This window comes from Syngnathus scovelli, chromosome 3 (assembly GCF_024217435.2).
Source record: "Syngnathus scovelli strain Florida chromosome 3, RoL_Ssco_1.2, whole genome shotgun sequence".
NCBI lineage: Eukaryota > Metazoa > Chordata > Actinopteri > Syngnathiformes > Syngnathidae > Syngnathus > Syngnathus scovelli.
In genome coordinates, this window is record NC_090849.1 from 14,698,129 (window position 1) to 14,720,716 (window position 22,588).

At 41.3% G+C, this 22,588-nt stretch overlaps 2 protein-coding genes across 8 annotated transcripts in view; one reads left to right on the top strand and one right to left on the bottom strand.

Annotated features, from left to right (window-relative positions):
• sf3a1 (splicing factor 3a, subunit 1) overlaps positions 1-22,588 on the top strand; it is a 125,264-nt gene that overhangs the window by 6,058 nt on the left and 96,618 nt on the right. The gene's annotated exons all lie outside the window — the stretch shown is intronic.
• On the bottom strand, positions 456-22,028 carry gapvd1 (GTPase activating protein and VPS9 domains 1). Of its 7 annotated transcripts, none has more exons than XM_049764033.2 (29): positions 21,873-22,028; positions 17,595-17,821; positions 17,194-17,461; positions 16,529-17,101; positions 16,341-16,424; positions 16,116-16,250; positions 15,164-15,356; positions 14,515-14,595; positions 13,490-13,644; positions 13,188-13,317; positions 12,724-12,849; positions 12,294-12,467; positions 10,977-11,114; positions 9,535-9,669; positions 8,849-8,968; positions 8,532-8,609; positions 7,619-7,962; positions 7,204-7,291; positions 6,414-6,446; positions 5,772-5,843; positions 5,550-5,675; positions 4,871-4,997; positions 4,671-4,783; positions 4,350-4,509; positions 4,088-4,275; positions 3,742-3,955; positions 3,234-3,306; positions 2,953-3,150; positions 456-2,739 (listed from the first exon to the last, which is right to left on the bottom strand). In XM_049764033.2, the coding sequence occupies exons 2-29, from the start codon at positions 17,777-17,779 to the stop codon at positions 2,599-2,601; spliced, it is 4,452 nt and encodes a 1,483-aa protein (XP_049619990.1). In that variant the 5' UTR covers positions 17,780-17,821; positions 21,873-22,028; the 3' UTR covers positions 456-2,598. The 7 variants fall into 7 exon arrangements, with proteins under 7 accessions (XP_049619990.1, XP_049619989.1, XP_049619994.1 ...); XM_049764032.2 differs by having other exon boundaries at positions 5,550-5,678; XM_049764037.2 differs by lacking the exon at positions 14,515-14,595 and having other exon boundaries at positions 5,550-5,678.

A 22,588-nucleotide genomic window follows, 5' to 3' on the forward strand; every position in this document is an offset into this window, starting at 1 on the left:
TAGCCACTGGTCTGTGCAACTAATTAACTTCCGCCCCCCAAATTTGAATTTAAATTAGCAATTGCCAGATATCATCAGGGGATAGATAACACCCCACAAAGAAGTTTATGACGAAAAAGAAAAAGAGGATGAGTATTAGGGAAAGCAATCGGTGAAGTAAGGAGGGCTTAAAATGAAGGGATATCTCCAATGACAATTTGCTGAACACTTGTCAGCAGTAATGAAATGTTTGCAGAGGGGTTGCTATTTGTGGCCCCTAGATTGGATGCTGCTGCTCCACTGCCCCCACTAACAATTATATCCTCTGCATAATTTCCCTGCCATCTATTCAATTGTGGGAAGCAGAGTGCAGATGTATCTACAACTGTCCAAGCAACTGAATAATGCAACAATAATGAGCATTAACAGTAGGTGTGATTGATATGTGACAGAAGTAATGCCTCACACAGTATAAGTAAGGGAAAACACTATGTTCTTTTATTGTTTCTAAATGACATAGCGCATTAATCACAGTAAAGACAAACTGACCGTCCCTGCATATTATAGTTGAGCAAGCTTAAAATTAGATGCAAGGTATTTTTTTCTCTGTTCAGCCATTCAGCGCTATTGCACAGGAAGCAGAGTAATAAAGCTTTAAAGAACAAGAGTTACAAATGTGGTTGGTGTATCATTATTTATACAATAGCTGCTTTGTAAGATTTTTCCAGTATGTTAAACATGAACCCAATTAGTAATAAGGCAACCTGTAAGTTGATTTCCTGTGGATGTTTTTTCAGGAATCGATTACAGATTGCGAAAAAGAGTATGTAAGGTTCTCGGGCAACTGTAGACTGAAACCGTACTTTAGTTCACATAAAAGTAACAGTCAGGTCTCAAACTGGACTACACTCTGCCAATTTATTTAAGGAACATAAATGTTTTGTGCAAAATAAATCAAAAGAATGACGCAAAGTAAAGTGGTTTGCATCGTTTGGCAGGGTCACTTACTGGCCTGATGCAGGTGGTGAGTCTTTGTAACGACTAAAATTGTGCAGACCACTCAATGTCTTCATGCAGAAGGGTTGAACCAATCACACCCCACCCCTCTTCCGTGCCCATGGGACAAACAATATACACAAACGGCACAGAGCATGAACTGAAAGGCAGTAAACAAGTGAACAGTGATGCTTATTTGCTCTCTACCTAATGTGTATTGTGCTGTCAGCTCATTAACTGTAGGTCAAGTAATGGCTTAGCAAAACTATAATTACACATGGCACATCAGTGCGCAGAAACTGAGCCATACAGTGGAAAATAAATAAGTGCACCAAAATGCCTGTCCCTTTCTTGAATGCGGAGGTAGAGAGCTGAGTTCCAATCAGGCGATAATGTTACTTTGCAGGCGTGCTGTAGATAAGAAATAAAATAGCTTTGTTCACTTAAATTAAGAAAAAGCTTCACGCCCTTCCTCCAATGCTATTCTAAAGGAAGGCTTTGACCCCCACCAGAAGCGATCAAGTTGTGCAACTCACCAATGCAGTAGTCAGTGTAGACGGAACACTACTTCTACCAAAGAGGGACATTTGTTCAAATTCAACTGGATTAAAGTGACTGAGTCTTAGTAATCAGTAACATGGGAAAGATGTGTTGAATATATAGTAGGCCCAGTGAGGAGCATGTGTGTGCGTGCGCGCGCACTTGCGCTGGTAAGGGGGCATTTATGTGGGAAACCAATTGTAAACTGTACAGGGCGCCCCAAATAAAGGCACTATTTTCAATATACAGTATCTTTAACGTCACCACGACCAGGTGTGCACAAGCCGACCCTGTAAATCCTCATCACCCAGAATTCCAAAGTCATAACCACGCTGACATTTTTTCTTGGGCAGCTTCTTTGCCTCACAAATAGGCATGATATGTATGTTTTGAACAGTGAGTTGAAGCATTACATGGAACTGTAGGATAACTATGTGGGCCCTTGTGTCCAAATGATCAATCGACACACCTTTTGGTTTCAGAGTGACCTTAAATAAGCTGCCATACAATTTGTTCCACTAACAGGAGAGAGTAGTAGGTTAATGGGAATTCACTGAATCTCATCGCCTGTTACAGTGCTTATAATATAGGATTTAATAGAACATAATTGAAACTACATTCCTCTCATTCTCAAGGGCAATAAAATGAGACGAGCACACACACTAATTCTGGTCCCTTTAAATAAGTTTATCATTTAGGTCTGAAGAGTTTTATCACTTATGTTGAATTTGTTTAACTGCTTACATATAAAAGTCCCAATACGTACACCCAAAAAGTGAAACATGAGTCGAGAGACAAAAAAACAAAATCAAAACCCAACTGACGTTTAAAGTTAACAACGCTGCAAATTTTCCCCCGTAGCCGTTTTCCCACCACGGCTAAAACCTGGATTTGTCCACATCGGCACAGTAATATATATTCTGTAATCTTTGAGCGTCTGTGGCTATGTACAAGCTATACACACAACGAGCAGGCTGAGGGCCAGGTTTCAAAAGCTGTGCAGAGGGAGCAGTTGGTATGGGAAGGTTCCCAGTCTCCCGGCTCCTTCCCCCACAGTCTGCCCATACAGGTGGCTGTTCTGCTTCACTTGCGATCGTCGATGGTCTTAATGAATTCCACCGCCGCAGTGAACTGCATCCACCAATAGCACTCCTCCCCACTCAGCCGGCTGGCGTAGAAATTATTGATGTACTGAACGGTGGACAGCAGGCAAGGCGGGTTTGCCTGGAGGGGCGGAGACGCAGGGATGGGCCGACATTAGCGTGTGTGAAAAAAAAAAAAGAAATCTCACGCTACACTGTTCAGGTTACAAATGCGCATATGGAATGAAAGGTGAAATATTTTGGATGATGTTGAGGTTTCAAAAACAAGTCTATAACAAGTATGTGAACTGAAAGGAAAAAAAGGAGGAGGATGAGGACTACATGAAAGACTCACCCTGATGAGGACAAAGACAAGCACAGGAACAAAGTCATCAGCTCCGGGGACAGAGTCTTCGTTAGCCAGACTGAGGAGGTTCATGATAGTGGAACACATGCGCAGTATACACTGGACTTTGTCTCTGGGTGTCTTATAGGCATTGATGGTCTTGATCTCAGACTGCGCAGAGGGCCAGGGAGCCTCCTTCAAGTAAACCTAAAACCAAGGAACACACAGCTAAGCATCTCTGGTCAAGGAAAAACAGAAGTGATTAGAGCTACAACAAAAAACAAGCATACCTCTGGAATTTGAAGCGCTTTATGATTAGCAGTAACAACTTTAGACAGCCGTTGAATATGTTCATGGAAAAGCCTGTGTGGGTGGGGAAAATTCAGTTTTTAAAATACATCACTGTAGTCTGTTAGCCACCAGCTTGATATACTGTAACATTACACTACAAAATACTACAATCCACTACAATAAAATTGAGTAAATTAAACAAAAATCTTTTTTCAGTGTAACCTTGGGAGGTATTGTATTAGTTGATGAAGACTGTTTGTTTATTGTCCTGACTCAGTTGAGGATCGCATCACATTTTATGGCTGATATATGCAGAAATCCAGTTAATTCCAAAGGGTTCACATATTTGTTGCAAGTGTATATACCATGGAGTTAGTCAGCGGCATGAAGTTGAATGAAGTGGCAAAATAATATTCTATAAATATCTTGATGCATTCACAGAAATTACTCTGAAATAGAAACACTGGTGCACGGAATCATGTCACTGGAGAAAGTGCAACTACTAACTGATCTCTGAGAATGTCTCCATCCTGGTTGGGGTAAAAGGCCAGCTTGAAGATGCGGTTCATAACGCTGCGCTCGATGGCCATCTGGGCATCCTGCAGCTGGTCCTCACTCGCATACTGCCAAATGGCATCACGGGCCATGGCGCCGTACAAGTAGCGCAGAAAATCCTCCACCGCTGCAGTCTTGTCATCTGCTGCTGTGCACACTTGGAATGCTGAAAGGGAGGAGGGGGGGGGGAAAAAGAGTGAGACTACTTTCTACAAATTATTTTACATAGTTTTTATAAATCTTGTCAAATACAACAAATAAAAAATGTGCTAACTATTACAGAAAACCATAAAGTTACCCTTGATGAAGTCAAGCATCCTGGACTCCATGTGCTCCAGAAGGAGACGAACACATACAGTGGTAAAATAGCGGTTGGCTACCTCCTTGTCTCTCAGAACTCTCTGGAGGAGCCTCTCCAGATGGGCCTGTGAGGTCTGCAGGCCCTGCCGGCATCTCGTTAAATAGGCTATGTATGGAGCTCGCTTTCTGCAGCAAACGCAAAGAGTGGACTGTGTTTAATTAGTGACAAAAGAAATGAAAACTAAAAAGATGCTGCTAACCTGTAATCCTCTGCAATGGCAGCAAGCAGCTTCCGACAGGTACGGGGGTCGAAACGGGTGACGCAACGCGAAGTCTCCTGAATCTGGGCCATCTGGTTTTTATCCTGGAGGTTGATGGCCTCTGCTAACTGGACCTTTAGGAAGCACACGATCTCATTGTCTGGGAAGGAGGAAGGAATCATTAGAAATGCAACAAAGGTTACACAACATCCAAGTTTATAATCTGATCACTGTGCAACGTCTGTGTGACAATGTGACTGGTGGGAACTTCTATGAAGACTTGTGGTTTTACCATGTTGGATTTGTCCTGAAATGTAATACCTTCAGGGTCCATGTGGTCAGGCAAACCATTTCTAGTGGTAGCCGAGGTCAGAATAGGCAGAGCCACTGAGTCTGCAGAACACAATGCCATCCGCAACTTTTTCTTGGCATCACTGGAAGTCAATGACAATCAGCGATTAATATTGTCTTTAAAAAGTATGGCTAATAGTGGTATACTTGCTGAATTGTGAATGTCATACCTAAAAGAAAACTTTGAACCATGCTGCTGAGCTGTCTGACTGGCTGAATCTGGGAGGTCATCAGTAGAAATGTTCTGCATAGGATCTTCTCTTGGAGAGTCATGAACACTTTCTTCAGCACAAAGATCTATCAAAATAAAAGATGCACTGTTAGTAGGTTTGTGAACTGTTGACCAAATTCACAAAACTAAACAAATAATTTAGATGTTAATATAATGATGTTCATGGGACAACAATGTAAGACTCTGCATATCATTATTAGAAGCGTTGCTGTTCACTCAATTGATCTTCACAGTTCCATTAAAATGTTTTGAGTGACTGGCCAAAATAATTAGTTCGTCTAACGTGACAAATTTACTATATAAATGTTCTAGGCTGTTAAGCTGAAAGATGACCTGTGGTTTAAATTCAGTACATTCTTCTAATCAAGCAGCAAAGTTTGTGGTTGTGGCTTACAATTCTATTGAATCACTGATTCTAATCTTTAACTATATATTGGGGCCTTCATTTGAAAAAACAAAATTGTTCATGATATCAGATGGTGTTACCTACTGTAATTAAATTTTCACCGAGTAGTAGACATAACTACGACATAACTAGACATAACTATGACAGTGATGGGATTTTTATTTTTATAATGTGAATAATCCTGTACATCCAAAATCCCGTGAATCCTGACCTCCAGCACCCTCATAAGCCGCTCCTGCTGTGGCTCCATCACTTGGGCTGGTCCTCTTTATGTTTCGGTACTTGTCCAGGATGTCTTCCGCTGCTTGGACTTGGGTGCTTTGTCTGGGCAAAGGTTCTTCTGATGAATCAACCAACAGACAATTAGAACCCATTACAATTCAACCCAGCAAAGTAGATTTGATCCAACCACTTGTGAATTAGATCAACAAACCTTGCGGGATTCGCTCCGGAGCAATATCATCTTTCTCGTGCTTGTCTCGTTTCCGAAATGCAGCTATAGGAGCTGTGAAGAAGATTAGAATTGTTTGATTTGTATGGTGTGACAAAGAGTTCAATATGACTTGATGACAGGGTGACCGTGTGCCATCTATTAAATGCAGAAAGGCGGGGGGGGGGGGGTCAACTGATGAAAAATCTCATTCCAGTTAAACTACCCAAAGAAGCAAAAGAATTCTAATTAAAATTGTGAATAAACCACCAGAATATCATTAAAGTCTACTGAAACTCATTATGGATAATTAGGTCTAGGAAGTTGAAATGTCTATGGGGGTTTATCCTATTAACACAAATGGTGAAAACAGGACAAACATTTTGAGGTAGAATCTAACATTTGATGACACCCATGGGAAACACTGGGTAAAAGCGTAACATAGCACATGTTGATATTCTGTATTGTCAAAACAGTAGGTTGCAAAATAATACTATGGAGCCTGTAAGGAACGAGATGCATGGATGATGACATTGGGCGTTCAAAATGCACCATGTGACATCTACAACTCTCAAAGGCAACATTTACTAAGCAGCATGGCACGCAGCCCCAGTAGTAAAGCTAGCGCAATGGCGACAGCGTTACCTGGGACGTCACTCTCAGCCGTCCAATACAGCACTGTGAGGAACACAACAGATAGGGTTGGCCTTTCGCAGAAAGGCTGCCGCTCTGCAGGACAACCAACTGCGTTGCCAGGCAGAGCAGCAGAACAAACACATTGCACTCTGCACAGGTTGGCGGCAGGCTGGTGGTTCAGGCTCCAACGGCTCCGAACTTTACCATGTGTCACCCACTTTATGAATATCAATTTAATGTTTACTTAAGAAACACAATTATCTCAAAGACTAATGCGCAGTCACTCTGTGTGGGCGCAGCTCATTATTCCCCAGACAGATGCATGAGATATGGTGGTAGAGTAGAACTGCAACAAGAGATGTGCCATCTATCAGTGGTGATGACGGAGAGGTCCATCTAATGACCATTAGCTGCTGGATGACAGCACAGCTGGGAGAGCTAGCGGCGGCCACACAATCTACACAGCGAAAACTCCTCTGATGAGTGATTAGCTCCGAACGCTCTATATAAATCTACGGCTACCGAGACGTGAGTGAAAAGGGACTGGACGTGTCCGTAAAGTAACTCTGACAAACAAAACATATCATTTTCCAACTGGAACGTCGGCAATATGTAACATCCATCATTCTTTCGCATGTTATAAATGGCTTTTCGGGCTGCTCTTTAAACTGTGAGATTTTCTGTCACTTGTGATTAGGAAAAGTTTCGTCAGGGACCGAGAAATGAAGGAGCCCTGAAAACAAACGTTACTTTGAAACGATGGCTGTTAAATTGAGCAAAGACGAGACCATTTCCTTACCTTTCGGGATGGCTGACACAAAACGCTTTTTCCACCATGGCCTGTTACGATCAGACTTCTCATCATCACTGTCTTTTCTGTCCTCAGCCTGTTAAAGAAAATCACAGACATTTGCATGTTGCAATAATAATTTAGTGGGTAGTACAATCGATTTCAAAATCATACAGTATTACTGGCGAAAACATAAATGCAAGATTATTTATCGCCTTGTCACTGCAACAACATGGATTGACATGCAACACTCCACAGTCACAAAGCTGCAAATATAACAAACCTCCACAAGTCAAGCTGTGGTAACAACAATCTTCTTATTTTAAAAATAGAAGCGTAACTTTAACACCAACCATCTACTGTTATTGAAAGAGGAACATCCCAGATCCACAATGTACAACATGTCACATGGATTGATAGTTACCTCTCCTTTCAAAGAGTCCTTGCTGGGCGACATGGATGGCCCTGCAGCAAAGGCCCCCACCGAGTCACGCTCTTCAACTGCCACACGACGATTCAGGCCAGGGTCACTCGTAGGTCGACGGCCCGGGCAAACAATGTCAGAGCTGCGACTCCGAACCAGTCGGTCAGGGAAGGAGTGGCGCTGCTTGTTGTCAAACTCAGCCTGAGCCAAGCTGTGGGGCATGACGAAAGAGTGGCGTGTCTCCTGCCCGACGACGCTGGCTTCGGGGATGGGGGGATCAGGGGGTGGGTGAGCAGGCCTGGCATAGTGCACCTTGGGCCTCACTATTGTCCCAGTGGTGGAACCTGGGACAGTAAAAGGCACGAAGGAAATAAGTACAGGGAATATGATTTTGCAAGGCACTTCATTTGGTACACCTAATTTAATGAGATTAGATGAGATGAGACTTTATTATGGGCAATAGATGGATTTTGCAGAGTCCTTTCATTTAGGCATGACATTCTAAGAGTGCTAAAGAAAGACAAACATGGGAACCGAGTAGGCCACCTGTTTCAAGGGTACACTCTCTCATCTCCTGAAAAGTTTCCAAAGGCGGATTTTTTTCCCTCTATAAGCACAGTGGGACAAGGAGACCATGCCAAAGTGCTTGGGGTGAGGTCCTTCAACCTGTCATTCCTTAACCTTGCCAGACACACTACTATTCCTCTCAAAACCATCTTGTAACTAAAATGCAAAGCCTACACAATCTTGAACAAAACGCTCAACTTGCACCAAAAAAATGCTCTAAACACTTGGTATTAAAACGGTGGAGGGGAAGGAACAGCCTTACTTTTACTTTTACTCAAGCTATGCTGAGGGCCCACTACATTTCTAACCCTGATCGTCTGTTGAGCAGTTTAGGAGTGCTATTTACCTTCTGCACAAGAGAGCGGATCGAACATGACCAATAGAGAATCAGTTTGTGAGGCTGGCGAAGTCAGATGCTGCGCTCCTGCAACAATAAAAGCACACATGAGTCATTAACAGCCATTTTAAATCTATCACTAATACACAAGTGCATATCCACTGTACAATGTTTCTCAGTAAAAATAGTACTGTTGAGATGTCAATATAAAGAAACAGCAATTTAGACTGGCGACCACTGTAGAAGTGACAGCAATTGATGGTTCTGGCTGTTTTGGACTATACTAATGACTTAGCAAGCCTGGTGGGGATGTGACACTCTCCTACCGTGGCCTGACTCTTCCCCATCTGGACTGGTTATAGAGTCCTTTCCTCCGAAGTCTGAGCTGCACTCTGAGCGCAAATCCTCTATCTTGTTGGGAATGTCCTCAGAGGTTGCACTGATACCTGCAGGGCAAAAAAAAAAAACACAAACTCTGCTGTTTTATGCTTAGGACAAAAGCAACATAGTAGCAGCATAATCTAATGGGAAATGTATTTGCGGTCAAAAGAAAGACGAAGGGATTTTTTCTTCCCTCTTTAGACTACTTTAATTGCTCAGGTGGGAACCCAGTGGGAGCTCTAAAGTGGCAGTGTAAGCTCCCATGGGTTCCAGAGCCAAGAATGATACAGACTGCATCCAACACATTCAATAGGCTGCGGTTAGATTAACAAGCACTTGCCAGCTAATTAGGCAGCTGTAGTTTACTTGGTAGAGGTCGCTGGTTCGAATTCCGGTCCCAACTGCCTGCTGTAGGTGTCCTTGGGTAAGACACTTCACGCTAAAATGCCTCCAGGTCAGCATTGTAAATAAACTGTTCACAATTGCCTTACCTGGCTATCAATTAACGAATGGATGAGAAATAATTTGCCTGGGGTCCATAAGAGTCATCAAATGTGGACATGAATTATTTCAAGCATATCTGCAATTTTTTATTTGTGTGAGTGCGTATGAATAGAGTTTAGATTTTTACCTGAGACGACACTCAGGCCAGGAGTGCTTGGTCTCGAACTGACCTCCCGGACTTCTGTATCATCTGAGGTGCTACCAACCCCTGAGCAGCTCTCGAGCTCCTGCAGCCGTTCCTCCTGTTTGGAATCTGGGGCTTCTGTATAAAAATAAAAAATTTAAAAAAAATTTAAAAAGTCTGAAAAGATAATTTTCGAAACATACTCTTCTTGTAGTACAGTTAAGTCTCATTTCAACTACGGTGTAATCATAGAGCACATTTGCTGCTCCAGATAACATTGGTGATGGTTGCTGCGCAGTGGTCATTCTGTCATTCCCCTCCACCCCTTGCCTCTTGACTATTAGTGCCAAGTACACACATATGCATGGAATCAAAGAATATATTACCACGAGTGATAAGAGCCAAACAAAACCATAAAGCTAGTGAGGCCAATTCTTTGGCTGCCCAATGGAGCTGTTGGGTTGAGCCCAGAGGCTCCATATGAACAGCAGTACTCATTTGCATGCTCGTTAGTAATAATGTGCTGGTGAAGTGGTCTACCGAGTGTAGTTTTCTGCTTCCAAACCATGAAACAAGCACAGCATTTGAGAAAAGGCCTCTGGTCGCACTAATACTGAGCAGAGCAAGAGCAGAAACTGAATAAAAAGCAATCAAGAGACTCAAGCATGTCATCTATAGCATCATTTTAAAAGGTGTACCATTCTAATGAACAAAACACTGTTTTTCCAAAGATAAAATAAACTAAAAAAATGCTGTTAAGTATACATCTCATTCATAAAATAATTAAATCATAGGATTTAAAAAAAAAAAGAAAAGGATTTATTTCCTTTCCTTTTAAATGTCTTAAACTTGGATTTTAAATACTGTACTTTTAATTATATATGTTACTTTGTGTTACCTTGTGTATGAAATGCTCTATATAAATACTTGCCTAATCACTTACTAGCCACAAATACAGTATAGGTATGTATATGTTTGACTTATAATTGAACAACTGATATGAGCTGACCAACATGACATGATAAAAATATTCAGGAGTCTGGAATTGAAGCCATATAAATTGACTGAAGACAGCTGACTATTTATTGTCCTTGTGCTTCCCTTCCCACTGCTCCACCACAGGTGCAAACACACCTGGCGGACCCTCTAAGGAAACCCAGAGCTGCCTTTTATTGGCACACAAGGCTCTGCCCTGAAAGACAGGGAAGTGCATAAAAATATGATGACAGATGTGTACACACATTTTAGGTGTGGAACACACAGTGCAACCACACCTGGTGTCCCAACCCCCACTTAAAAGGCAGCCGAAACATGAATATGCAAACAAATACGTGCATGGAAACACATATTAATGACTGTTGTGGGAGTGAAATGCTGGAATCATGAAAATGACCCAAGACAACAAACAGTCAGTAGGTGACAGCCGGATGACCCCGGGACCCCACCTGAATCACTTGGCAGGACCTCCACACTCCATGCCTCGCTTGTGGTCTCTGAGATTGTAGAGCCGTAGGGGTCCAGCAGCACTGAGCCTGATCCTGGGAGGCACAGCAGGCTGCCGAGCATGTTCTCTGCAGCTGCCCCTAAAAACAAAGGGAGAAAAGACTGAACCTCCTCCTGTACCTAAAGTCACCTTCATTGTCAAAGCCATTTTTTTTTTTTCGCCTTAAGTTTTTTAACGTAAACCCTCACCAAATAGAAACATGATCTGGAAGTGTCGAGCTGTAATCTGTAATCAGTAGTATTTTATTCGGCCAATAATCAGTATTGGCCTGGAAATAAAATCCATATAAATCGGGCCCTATGCAATACTGTACATTTTATACTTAGAAAAGTAGGATTATAAACTCTGCTCCAAGGTTAGCGGTAATTGGGAACAAATCACTTGGCCTGGCCTTCCGGGCCTCAACTTTGAACTGTTGATTACGCTCACATTCCTCATAAACAAATTAGGGTCCTGCATACCGGCCACTTCCAACTTAAAAAGGCGTGGCAAATACTAAGCAGGTGTGCAGAAGTCAGTGTTCTCGGCACAAGACACCCATTGATAGCCACTCGCCGAGGTCCATCGTGCTTCCACTTAATGATGCACATGCATCATGAGCAAGCACATACGCCAGTTATGTTGTGATGGGAGAGTTCTATCCCACTGTCCATGTTTACAATGTTCAAGAGAGCTTGTCTTTCAGGTGGATGATTAAATGAGTGGCACAACAAGAAGCGAAACAATTAGAATTTCTGCCTCATTATCATGGTAATCTTATCAGTGGGATAATGAGGTATTAATGGATATTTAATGTGCATCTCATAACCCAATCCCTTGGAGAAAACACATAAGGAAATCGCTGTAAATTCACTTAATGACGGAAAAGTCCCCCAACGCCATATTCCGAAGAATGAAAAATGGCGCATGCAAATGAGAAGGAACCAAGGTCAATAAGACTGCAGGGACCAAATGAATGTCAGAGAGAGAGGAAGACGAAGAGAGAGCTCGGTAAAAGAAAAACTCTGGCAGGCAAAGACGGAGATATGAACACCATACGTATTTAATAGTATTTAATAGTCCAAGCTAAAATTCCTGTAATAATTTAAGGAATAATGGAAGCTATGATTCAAGATTGTCATTTCACAAACGTGCCAGAAGGTGGTGACATTTTCCTGAAGTTACTGTACAATAGAGACAAAAAAAAAATCATCCTAAAGATAAAAGCAGAAGAGAAAGCGGAAAGAAATTACTCACAAGTAACAAATTCTGGCTATACCTGCTATTTCCTGCAGCCGATCTTCATCCATGTTGGGGTCAAAGTCACTGCCGAGCACATCAGTGCTCCAGGTCTCACTAACAGTCTCAGAAATGTCCCGATCCTCTGTTAGGCCCATCATGTCTCTGATTTCAAACTTGCGCAGCTTATCATCCAAGTTGTCTTGAGTGGTGGCTGATTGAGACCCACCACAATGTTATTTCCACACATTGCACACACTTTCCCTTGCACATATTATTATCTTTCATTTCTTTTGTCAGCATAACACTCATAAAAATAAACTTTTTTCCTTGACAAAAATTACAAGAGAGGAAAAAGTGTGTTCTACAAACAGAAAGATACTGAGATTTCTGTCTGTTTTAGAAATTTAAGTTTAGGGTTAGGAATGATGGGGTTAAAAGGTTAAAAATGCATTTTTAACTACACATACCTTGTTCATGCTCCAAAAGCTGGAGAGCCTCCACCCCATTACTTCCTGAGGGTCCAGCACCCAGTTCAGAAACAGACTCTCCCTCGAGGTCAAGAGATGACACTGAATTAGAACGATTAGATGGACCTGAGGAACACATGTAAAAGAATAACTTGATGTCCACTTGATTTTATGTACACCAATATGACACCGAACAACTATATATTACACATTACTGTCATAGGATGTTTTTAATTTTAGTTTATTGAACTGCAACGTTAACCTAATATCTACAAGAACTTGGTGGAAAAGTTGGCCATGGATATTTTTAGGCACAGACATGTGCATGTTAGCTTTTTTTGGTCCACTTTTAACATGTGAAATAAAAATATCTTTGCAGACTGTGCAATAAATATTGGGCGCCATCTGGCCCCTCTCTATGACTATATAGTTTCTTTATTTGACTTTGAAGACAGAAAACGAACCCTCAGAGATGCCTTCCAAGTTGTCACTGCAGAGTGAAAAGCGCAGCGTTTTGTCTGGTTTGCCATGCAGCTTTGTGTCGTCTGCATGGCTGTCGCCTTGGGCAGCATCAGCCATCTGCAAGTTCAAAACCTACAGTGGACAACACAATGGAGAGTATTGATTACAAATAAGGGTCTGCATGAGACATTAATAATGATAATGACCATTACAATCATAAAATGTATGAGATAACCACACTTCCACTCGTTTTATTTATAACACATTACTTCTAAATTAAATGCTTTAATTGAAGTCACATTACCTCATTCTCTGACATCATTCCAGGGACAGTCTGAGGACCATTTCCAAATGATATTACAAGCACCTCTTCTGGCATTAGCTCCTGCAACGACTCCTGGGAGCTAGTCTCTGCTTCCCCCTCCTGGGCTAAGTTGGTACGGCTACGGCTTCGAGCAGCTGCTGTTCGGGCGTTGGGGGAGGAAAATGTAAAAGATTACAATCAGTTAATATTCTAAAACATTTACGTGCAATGTCTAATTTATTTTCTAAATGAAGTGCATTTTCAAAATAAATTGTCTTTGGACTAGTTGAATTTATTTTGTAAACAGGCAATAGTCTGTAATTATGAACTAACATGGCGTTAATATATGTAAGAACCTGCTCATTGAAGGTCTGAGCTAAAATAACATTCAAGTGTGCATGGGTGGAGCTTTTTCAAGAGATAAAAATGGAGTTCTCTGACACAATAATGATATGAGCACATGCACATCAATTTGCTTCCACACATACAACAAAGCATCTTGGCACTCTATTGGGTTGGAGGAATATATCACTGTTTTTGTGCCTATTAGTATTATTGCCCTGATTTTGTAGAAAGTTTTTCCCTTTTACAAAACAACAACTTGTGCCACCAAAAATTGTTCAAAAACAACTGCCGTTTAGTCTTCCACTGTCAACATTTGCTGATATAGAAGGTACATGGGCAAAATAACCCGCAATACAGTAATGCTCTATGTGGGGTACAGTAGTGTGCCTTGAAGTCGGATTGTATTCCATTACTTCAGCACACGATTCTACCTGACATTGATCTACTGGATTGTGCAACTTTTCACAACCAATACTCCTAAATTGTGCAACTTTATTTCAATCTTGGCCTAACTCATGGAGCAAATTGCTATGTGATGTAAAGCAAGCAGAGTGAAAGCACATGTACAAAAGCAGTGAGCAGTGTCAGCATCCTACAGTGATTGGTACATGCAGGGATGCTCTAAGAACAAACACAAGATGGATAACTTCTATCACCGATGCAACTGACATGTTACCCACCAAAAGGGGTTACTAATGGAATATGAGCAGAGAGAGAGGTGGTTGTAGGGTCCCAAGATGCTATAGCAGCTAAATGTTGTCCTGGTCATTCAATGGCAGCACAAGAGGGAGGGGAAAGGCATAGGTAGGGATTGGGAGAAAGAATACATCTCACACTTCAATTTATAAAGTAATTTGAGTATTAAGACTTTGTGTATTACAATCATGTTTCATAAGCAAGTGCTCCATTTCTAATTAAGGCATTGTGTTATCATAATTTGTCTTGAAAATACTAATGAAAGTAGTTGAGGCATCTTTCCCACCCATTCCAATTAAAGTTGAGTTCATTTATATTTGGTAATTTAATTGGTTGTCATTTCTGTAATTGAGCCCCAATCCGGACCAAGCTAATTATCTTTATAACAAGATGGGAAGGAGCTCATTAACTTCCTATAAAAAACACAAGCCTCTAACTAGCCATCACTGCCCAGCTTGTTTATTTTGCTCCTCATTACAAACGATATTCTAATTGTTCCTCCAGTTCGCATTTAAACATGCGAGTGCAGAAATGGCCCACACACCTGCACATCAAGAATTTATATTATTTATAATATTCAGCAGAGTCATAAATTCACTATCAAAGACAGAATCAGGCAGAGGAGATCAGTACCTATGGGGAGTCTGTTCTTCTTATTAGCAGGAGTGCTCGCAGGGGAGAGCTGAGGGGTGTTGGAAGGGGTAAGTTCCAGACTGTTGTTCTTCCCAGTTTGCGATTGGGGCACATTGGCCAACAGGGTTTCCAGGGCCATGTGCTCCTCCTCCCTAAGGTGGTCTCCAGTCATTACCCTACGCACAAAATCCACCTATGCATGAAGAGAATAACATTCTTTGTTGAGGTTTTCACATTCTGAACAAGCAACATCACATAAAAATGGAGTAATTCTGAGCAGATGACATGGACATTAGCAACAGGTAGATGAACACAAGCTGAATAACAATGATTGATAACGGCAATTTGGATAACTTCCAATATTTTCCGGAGATACTTCTCTACAACATTTCACCTCACACTCACCCAGACGTTTTCGAGAATTAGTGATGTAATCACTGTCTTATGTCTATGTGTAACTTGGGCTGTATGTAGTCTTGTTTTCAGGGGTAAAAATAGGCTTTCCAACAAAATCCAAAGGGAAGAATTGTCATGAATGTTAAACATTTCTCTTCATTTGAACTAACTAAAATGGCTTGAGCCTCAGCCAAGCCAAGAGGAAAATCTAAATCATAGCAATTTCCAATTTTGGAATAACGCAGTCTGGCAGATAACATAACATGAAGAAGTCATATGAAATGTGATTTGATACTCCTCAGGACTCGTTTCCACTGTTCCACAGTCTAGTGATTGCATTTATATAACCTAAAATTATATATATAACCAAAAAAATATCTGTAAAATACTCTGCAATGGCAACTTCGAATTACATTTTTGAATGACTTTCCTATGATGTGTTACGCATTGTGTATGCATAAATGATTTGGATGACGTTGCCATTGCAAGAACAGAACTCCCCCCTTAATTGGAACAATATAGTTGAAGACTTTCTGTTAGCAGCAACAAATTGTACCAATGCTATCAGCTGTTGATGTGTAACATAAACCGCAGTCCTGCTCAGGCCTTCGAGAAGGTTCATTGACGACATCGGTGGTGTTTCAACTGCTCTTCCACCAATCACAACATCCAGAAAAGCAGCAACACAACTCTGAAATAAATTTGTAGAAGATTATTTTTTAGGATTTTCAGAAATATTTTTTTTGGGGGGAATAAAAATATAACTAAATGTAATATTTACTTTATCAAATTTGGACAAACAACTTTTTCGTCTAGGGTCTGTATCGTCATCCGCCATCGCGAGCTGCTGCAAAAGCTGGCCGACCTTGAGAAAAAAAAAATAAAAAAATCATGCAATATCCTGTATATAATACATAACATGACACCCTTGTGAAAACATAAGAGAAAAAAACTTGCCATGCCACTTACTTGCATTAAATTGAAGCGAGCCACTTCATTAATGGGGGCATCTGAGATGATACCATACTGTTCCGGATTAACAATTGCCGGACAAATGAAGCAGGTCAGCAGTAGGTCAGTACACATGGTACGCACCTCTCCCACTTCTAGACCTTCCACGCATGACAACGTCTTGTACATCTGCGACACAATCCATCGCAGGCTATGGGGGAAGCAATAGGTGTTCTGCTTCAAATACCCAATAAACTTGTTGACCAGAGCAACTAACTTTGCTTCATTGGTCTCAACAGCTGCTTGAACTCTTTGTTTGTAGCCCTCAGAGCCCTTCTCGCCAAAGCGCTCCTGCTGGACTCGAGTCAGGCGCTCAGTCACTTTGCATGGGTCTGTCTCCAGGTGGTCCTCATCTTCCACCAACAATTGCATAATAGGTTCGTGGAGGGTGGCTGTTAGGAAGAGCTTGGCTGAGTACAGGCCCTCGGAGAAGAGCTTGAACAGGATGCTGAAGGCACATGTGCCTCGTCGCAGTAGCCGCTGTGGGTTGTCACTCTCCTTTAGCTCAAACTCTACCAGGTATCGCAACACCTAGGAGTAGTCAAGAGAGAGGGAAGACAATTTGATGTTTCTTTGTGTAATGCGTAAACTGGTTACTAAGCTTGTGGGAATGTGTGGCAAACCTGTAGCAAGTAGCTCTCATCTTCCTGCATGATACAGTTCCCATAAAGTGAAGTGAAGACGGTTTGGATGACCCCTTGGGTGTGCTCCTGGTTCAGCCTTTCCCCTGCCACTAGGCATGATGCCACCAGTCTGGGGTTCTCCCTCAACCGGGCCAGGAATTCACCATAGATGGTCTCGTGGAAGCTGAGAGTCTTGTAGCCATCAACAAACTGCGTGTCCTCCAGCATTTTGGCATGTTGGCAGCATTCAGCTGGTGAGGCTTCCACACTGAAAGCAAAGTGAAAGACGAGGTTTCATGTTATTAAGAATCTCTCATCTCGCTTCAAGAAAGTAGTCGACCATCAATCAATAGTTTGTCATATTTATACAAAGACGTGAAGATTCTCAAGTGTCATCTGACCTGGTGAGAATGAGCCGATCGAGATTGATCCGCTGTTGCTTGGCAATCCAGGCGGCCCGGTATAGCCTCTCGGCTGTCTTTAGGACATCACTATTGAGTCTCTGGATTAGCTGCTTCTCTGATGCCACATAAAGCCGCTCCTGCTTCAAGTGGTGGGCCAGAGTATGAATGTCTGGCTTCACCATCTTTACCAGCTCTCACAGGCTTTGAGGCAAGGAACTAATGTACTGAACAGAGGGGAGACAAAGAACAAATGAAGACTCTCATTGCTATTAACACAACTATACAGTGACTGATCTACTACATACATATGTAGTGCTTTAAATGTATAATCTTGCATATTTTCTATGTTTCAGACACTTGGTATCGTAGGTATAATTGGTATAAAAGCCCACTGTATGGAAACTTGCAACCCATCTTGTATATTGACTTCCTTTAAATCAGTCATTTATTTATTAGATAATCATACACCATAAACAAAAGTAACATTTCTCTCAGTAATTTGACATATAATAACTTAGCACATTCAATCAACCTCAGGAGGTCACCATTTTCTCTTCCATCCTTTTTCTATGAACCTTATCCTCATTTGTGTCAACGCAGAAGAGCTGGAGCCCATCCCAACTTACAGCGATGTGGAAGAAAGAGATGGTACCAGTTGCCACTACTCACAAAAAACCTATGAACATGCAACACTGGAAGGCCTGAGAGAAGATTTGAACCCAGATTCTAGAAAGTGTCTGTGAGGCAAACATGCAAACCACTAGCTCCTGACTGACACCATTTTCCACTTGATCCAAAATAAGAAATTTTGGTCATTTTTTTAACAACATTTGTTTTGTAAAAAGTAAAAAAAAAAAAAAAAAAAAAAAGAAATAACTGCAAGCACATTTTTCGCAAGCACCTGAAATCACAAGACAGTAGAATATGCTAATCACACTATTTTCAAGCTATAGAAAGCCAAGGCAAACAAAGCAGAAAAAGCATGAAAATTGAATGATTACTTGGGGAATCCTCTGCACAATAGTCTCTCTTTGCGGATGGTTAGTAACATAGTAAACACAGTTCATGCACTCTGGGGATTGGAATGAGACAAGACTGCTGGAAGCTACCTCATAAATGGAGCGGCTGCAGGGCAGAGACAACGCCCGCAAGCAAACAGACAACCACAGCATTACAATTGATATGCTTGACAAATCAGATTGGTTATGCAGATTACATAAAAAAGAAAGAAATACAAAATGATGAGCTATACATGGACTTACGTTGGAAGGAGAACGAGGTATGCTGACCTCACAAACGTGCATTTACGGAGCAGATGCTGTTTGTAAATTTCATATAAAACAACATGTACATGTAGCATTGAAACTTGACTCTACTCCCTCAGGCTCCGAAACACACTTTGGTAATTTGGTGAAAGAGAACCGTGTGAATATTGTGTAGGAAAGAAATATTTACGTAAGAATTGAACAACTTACCTAACCAAGGCCAAACAATCCCAATTTGAGTCAGCACATTATACTATTCAAAGTCTTATACACAAAGAATATACAATGTCTTGTTTTGCAAGATGAACTATTTTGGGGAGGGGAAAACAACCCCTTGTCTGAATCTGCACAAATGCCTCACCCCTAAGAAGAGTACAAGTTGAGCACAGAGTTTGGCAGAGCCACTGTAGGAAGTGATCCAAGGCTTACACTTTTTGTAATACTACTCTTTTTTTCGCCCCTGGTCATGTGCTCGATTTCAAAATCGGTTAAGATAATGAAAATTGATGTGTGTGTATCATATGTCATGATTTTTATTCCGTTCACATAGGATGTTCATGATGAACTTCCATGTCGGAAGTCATGAAGCAGCACATTCCTCACATACTTGAATCAAACTGAAAAACAAAACGGTATTAAGCGACTTGCTGGGAGGTGAACAGGCATTTATCAAAAGGCCTCCTGTGCAAGCGCCAATGCTAGTAGTACCATCTGGATTGAACTGCCTGGTGAGCCACTCGCTAGAGTACAGAGGAACTATAAAGCAGAAGAGAAACTACACAAGTGGGCAACTCAGGACCTCAAAGCTTCGTGACAATAATTCTGATTGAGGCAGCAAAGTCGATTAACTTAATAGGACCACTCCAATATTATGTGTTATGCAAACATCACAGCACCATTGTATTCCCCAAATTCATAAACACACGAAGTAGCAATACTCCAACATCCCCTTAGCACTTCCTTTTCAGATAAATCCTGACACTGCTCATAAGCAAGCTACATAAGTAGCATCCACGAGCGCAGTAATGAGCAGAATACCGTGTTTAGACGAGTGAGGCCGCTAAGAACATACTATAGCTCAGTGGCCTAGTGGTAGAGTGTCCGCCCTGAGACTGGAAGGTTGTGGGTTCAAACCCCGGCTGGGTCATAACAAGGAGTGTAAAAATGGGACCCATTGCCTCCCTGCTTGGCACTCAGCATTAAGGGTTGGAATTGGAGGTTTAGATCACCAAATGATTCCTGGGCACGGCGCCGCTGCTGCTCACTGCTCCCTTCAGGGATGGGTTAAATGCAGAGACAAATTTCACCATGCCCAGATGTGTGTGTGTGACAATCATTGGGTCTTTACCTTTTTTTTTTTTTTACCTTTAGTAAAGAAATCTTTTGACTTGAAGACCTTGCCTCAACTGGAACAATAAGCATACTGTGAGAAGATTTATGCGTATCATTGAAAGAGGAATATATCACAACCTGCTGCAGCTTATGAAGCAGCAAAATGGTAGGATGGGCTGATGCAAAGCTATCTTGGCTTGGATGATGCGTGGTTTGTGGGTCACTGAGTGATGTGCATCATGTGTTCGTGTGTGCCTGACAAAAATGAATGACAGAAATCTTTCTTGCACTGGCTCAGGAGGGAGGGGGGTAGGGAGGTAGGTAGGTAGGGAGGGAAGGAGGGGGATGGATGGATGGAATGGAATGGACAACACAATTTCAAAACATTTGTCTACTTTATAATTGATGTTGTTTTGAAATTCTGCTAAGAAACCCTGCAAGTCTGACAATAGTTGGTGTTGTCCTAAACGGCACCTGTCAAGTTGAACATATCTGTATCATAATCTTAAGTGAATGGAGCGGTACTCTACCTGAAACAAGCCACAATGGCTTTAATCACTCAGATAGTTACACCACTAGTAGACAAGAACACAAATTTACAGAGGAAAGCAAACAAACCGGACGACCAGCGCTTGAAAACTTGACTCTTGCTGCATGAGTTTAGTAATGTATTTCCAAATGTGTTATTTTTAAAACACCAGTTATCTACCTGCTATTACTATATATTGCATTATACATTAGCGTGACTAATCACCTTAAACTTGCTTTGCTGGTCAACTGAAGAAACGTGCACATGTACTGTGTTTATTTGCAGGCGATTCTAACGTTACTTAAGCCAAAATGCATACATTAATTTACAGGAACATAAAAAACAAGCATGAAACAACCTGAAATACTTCCACAAATACACTACAAAACCCTGCTACAAGCATCAGATAAGGATTTGTGCATGTTCAAATCTCAATACAGTCTGTAAATGCTTGACTCGGATATTTGCAGAGTAAATGCATTGTCAAATTTGACTGTCAGTCAAAGTTCAAGGTGTAAAATGACTGACTCTCAAGGGATCCTGAAGTTTAGTGTAACTATAGCTAGTAAATGTCATAATAAACCATAAATTTTGTATGTATTAAACGAGACGTTATAAAACACTTCAATTTCGTCTTGCTGCAAGTGCTTCACTGAAGTAGAATTTCTACTCCACTTTCTACTAAAATCAATGATTCTAGCACGTTTAACACAAATTCATGTTCCAAATTAGTTATGTGCGTAATGCATTTACTACGATAACGCACTAGTCGAGTACCTTGAAAACCAAAGCAACCAAGAATATTGTATTAGTGTTAAAGCATAGCTCAACATAACAGCATGTACAGCAAGAAACTTACATTCATTGGGCTATCCACAAGCTTTTGGGGACATCGACAGAAGCCAAGCTATCATAGTGTTGCCACTCAAGGTGGTCTTACGTTCGCATTGATTTGGTGGAAGGACCCTCAGACAACAAACATTAGCCTGCCAACGTAGACCAAGTTAGGCTGCTAACCTGAGCTAGTCAAGTGCGGAAAGCTAACTATGAGCTAACCTCAGTTTGCTGCGTTAGCCTAGCTTACGTTGCAAGCTAAACAGTGATCAATATAAGATCAACAAAAGATGCAACGAAAATCGGGCAACTCACCGAACCTAAAGGGTATGTGTTGATGTGTCACAGTACTACCACACACAGCGGATCATGAGATTTATCAAGCTCGAGAAATTGTTTGTCTGCGGTTGGCCGTCTCTCACTGGGTGCTGCAGGAGCGAACTGTACTGTCATTTGCTGTCATCACGAGGAGAAGCCCGCAACGCGCACGCGCAAACTTTGTTAAAGGCAGAGTCCATAAACCTTAAAAAGCAAACCGCCCACGTTTTGACAATTACAGAATGAGTTTCATAATTGATTTTATCTACAAATTCTCGATAAAAATTTCGGTCACGCTCAGAGAATAGTTCAATACTGCATTCTCGTCCTGAATTATTTTTTCACGTTTTATTGTATTTATGATATGAATTATTACATAAATGTGACGAACAATATTGTCAATAGTCTCGTTCCATCCAAATTCCACCTGGAGATTCAACTATGAACTGCAACAAAAGAAGCTATTTGTTATTGTTGAATAATTATATTGTCTTATTTGAGTCATTTGTTTATTACTATTATTCGATTTCGACTCATAAACTGGATAATTGTAAATAAGTGGCAGTATAAATGTAGCCTCTTTTTACGCTATATTTATTTATTTTGTATTTAAACGCAGATTTTTTTCAGAAAAACTGGCTACCTTACTGTAATACACGCATTGCTCTGCTAGGTGGCAGTCTAAGGAAAACAACGCAAACCGTGGACATCAG

What these genes read in the sequence shown, in the direction of transcription:
- gapvd1 (XM_049764032.2), bottom strand. Translation starts at nt 17,779, where the DNA reads ATGGTGAAGCCAGACATTCATACTCTGGCCCACCACTTGAAGCAGGAG. An exon ending in GTTTGTCCAAATTTGATAAA is followed by an intron (nt 16,251 to 16,340) that starts GTAAATATTACA and finishes AATTTATTTCAG; the next exon opens with AGTTGTGTTGCTGCTTTTCT. An exon ending in AGGACTCTTTGAAAGGAGAG is followed by an intron (nt 7,292 to 7,618) that starts GTAACTATCAAT and finishes TTTCTTTAACAG; the next exon opens with GCTGAGGACAGAAAAGACAG.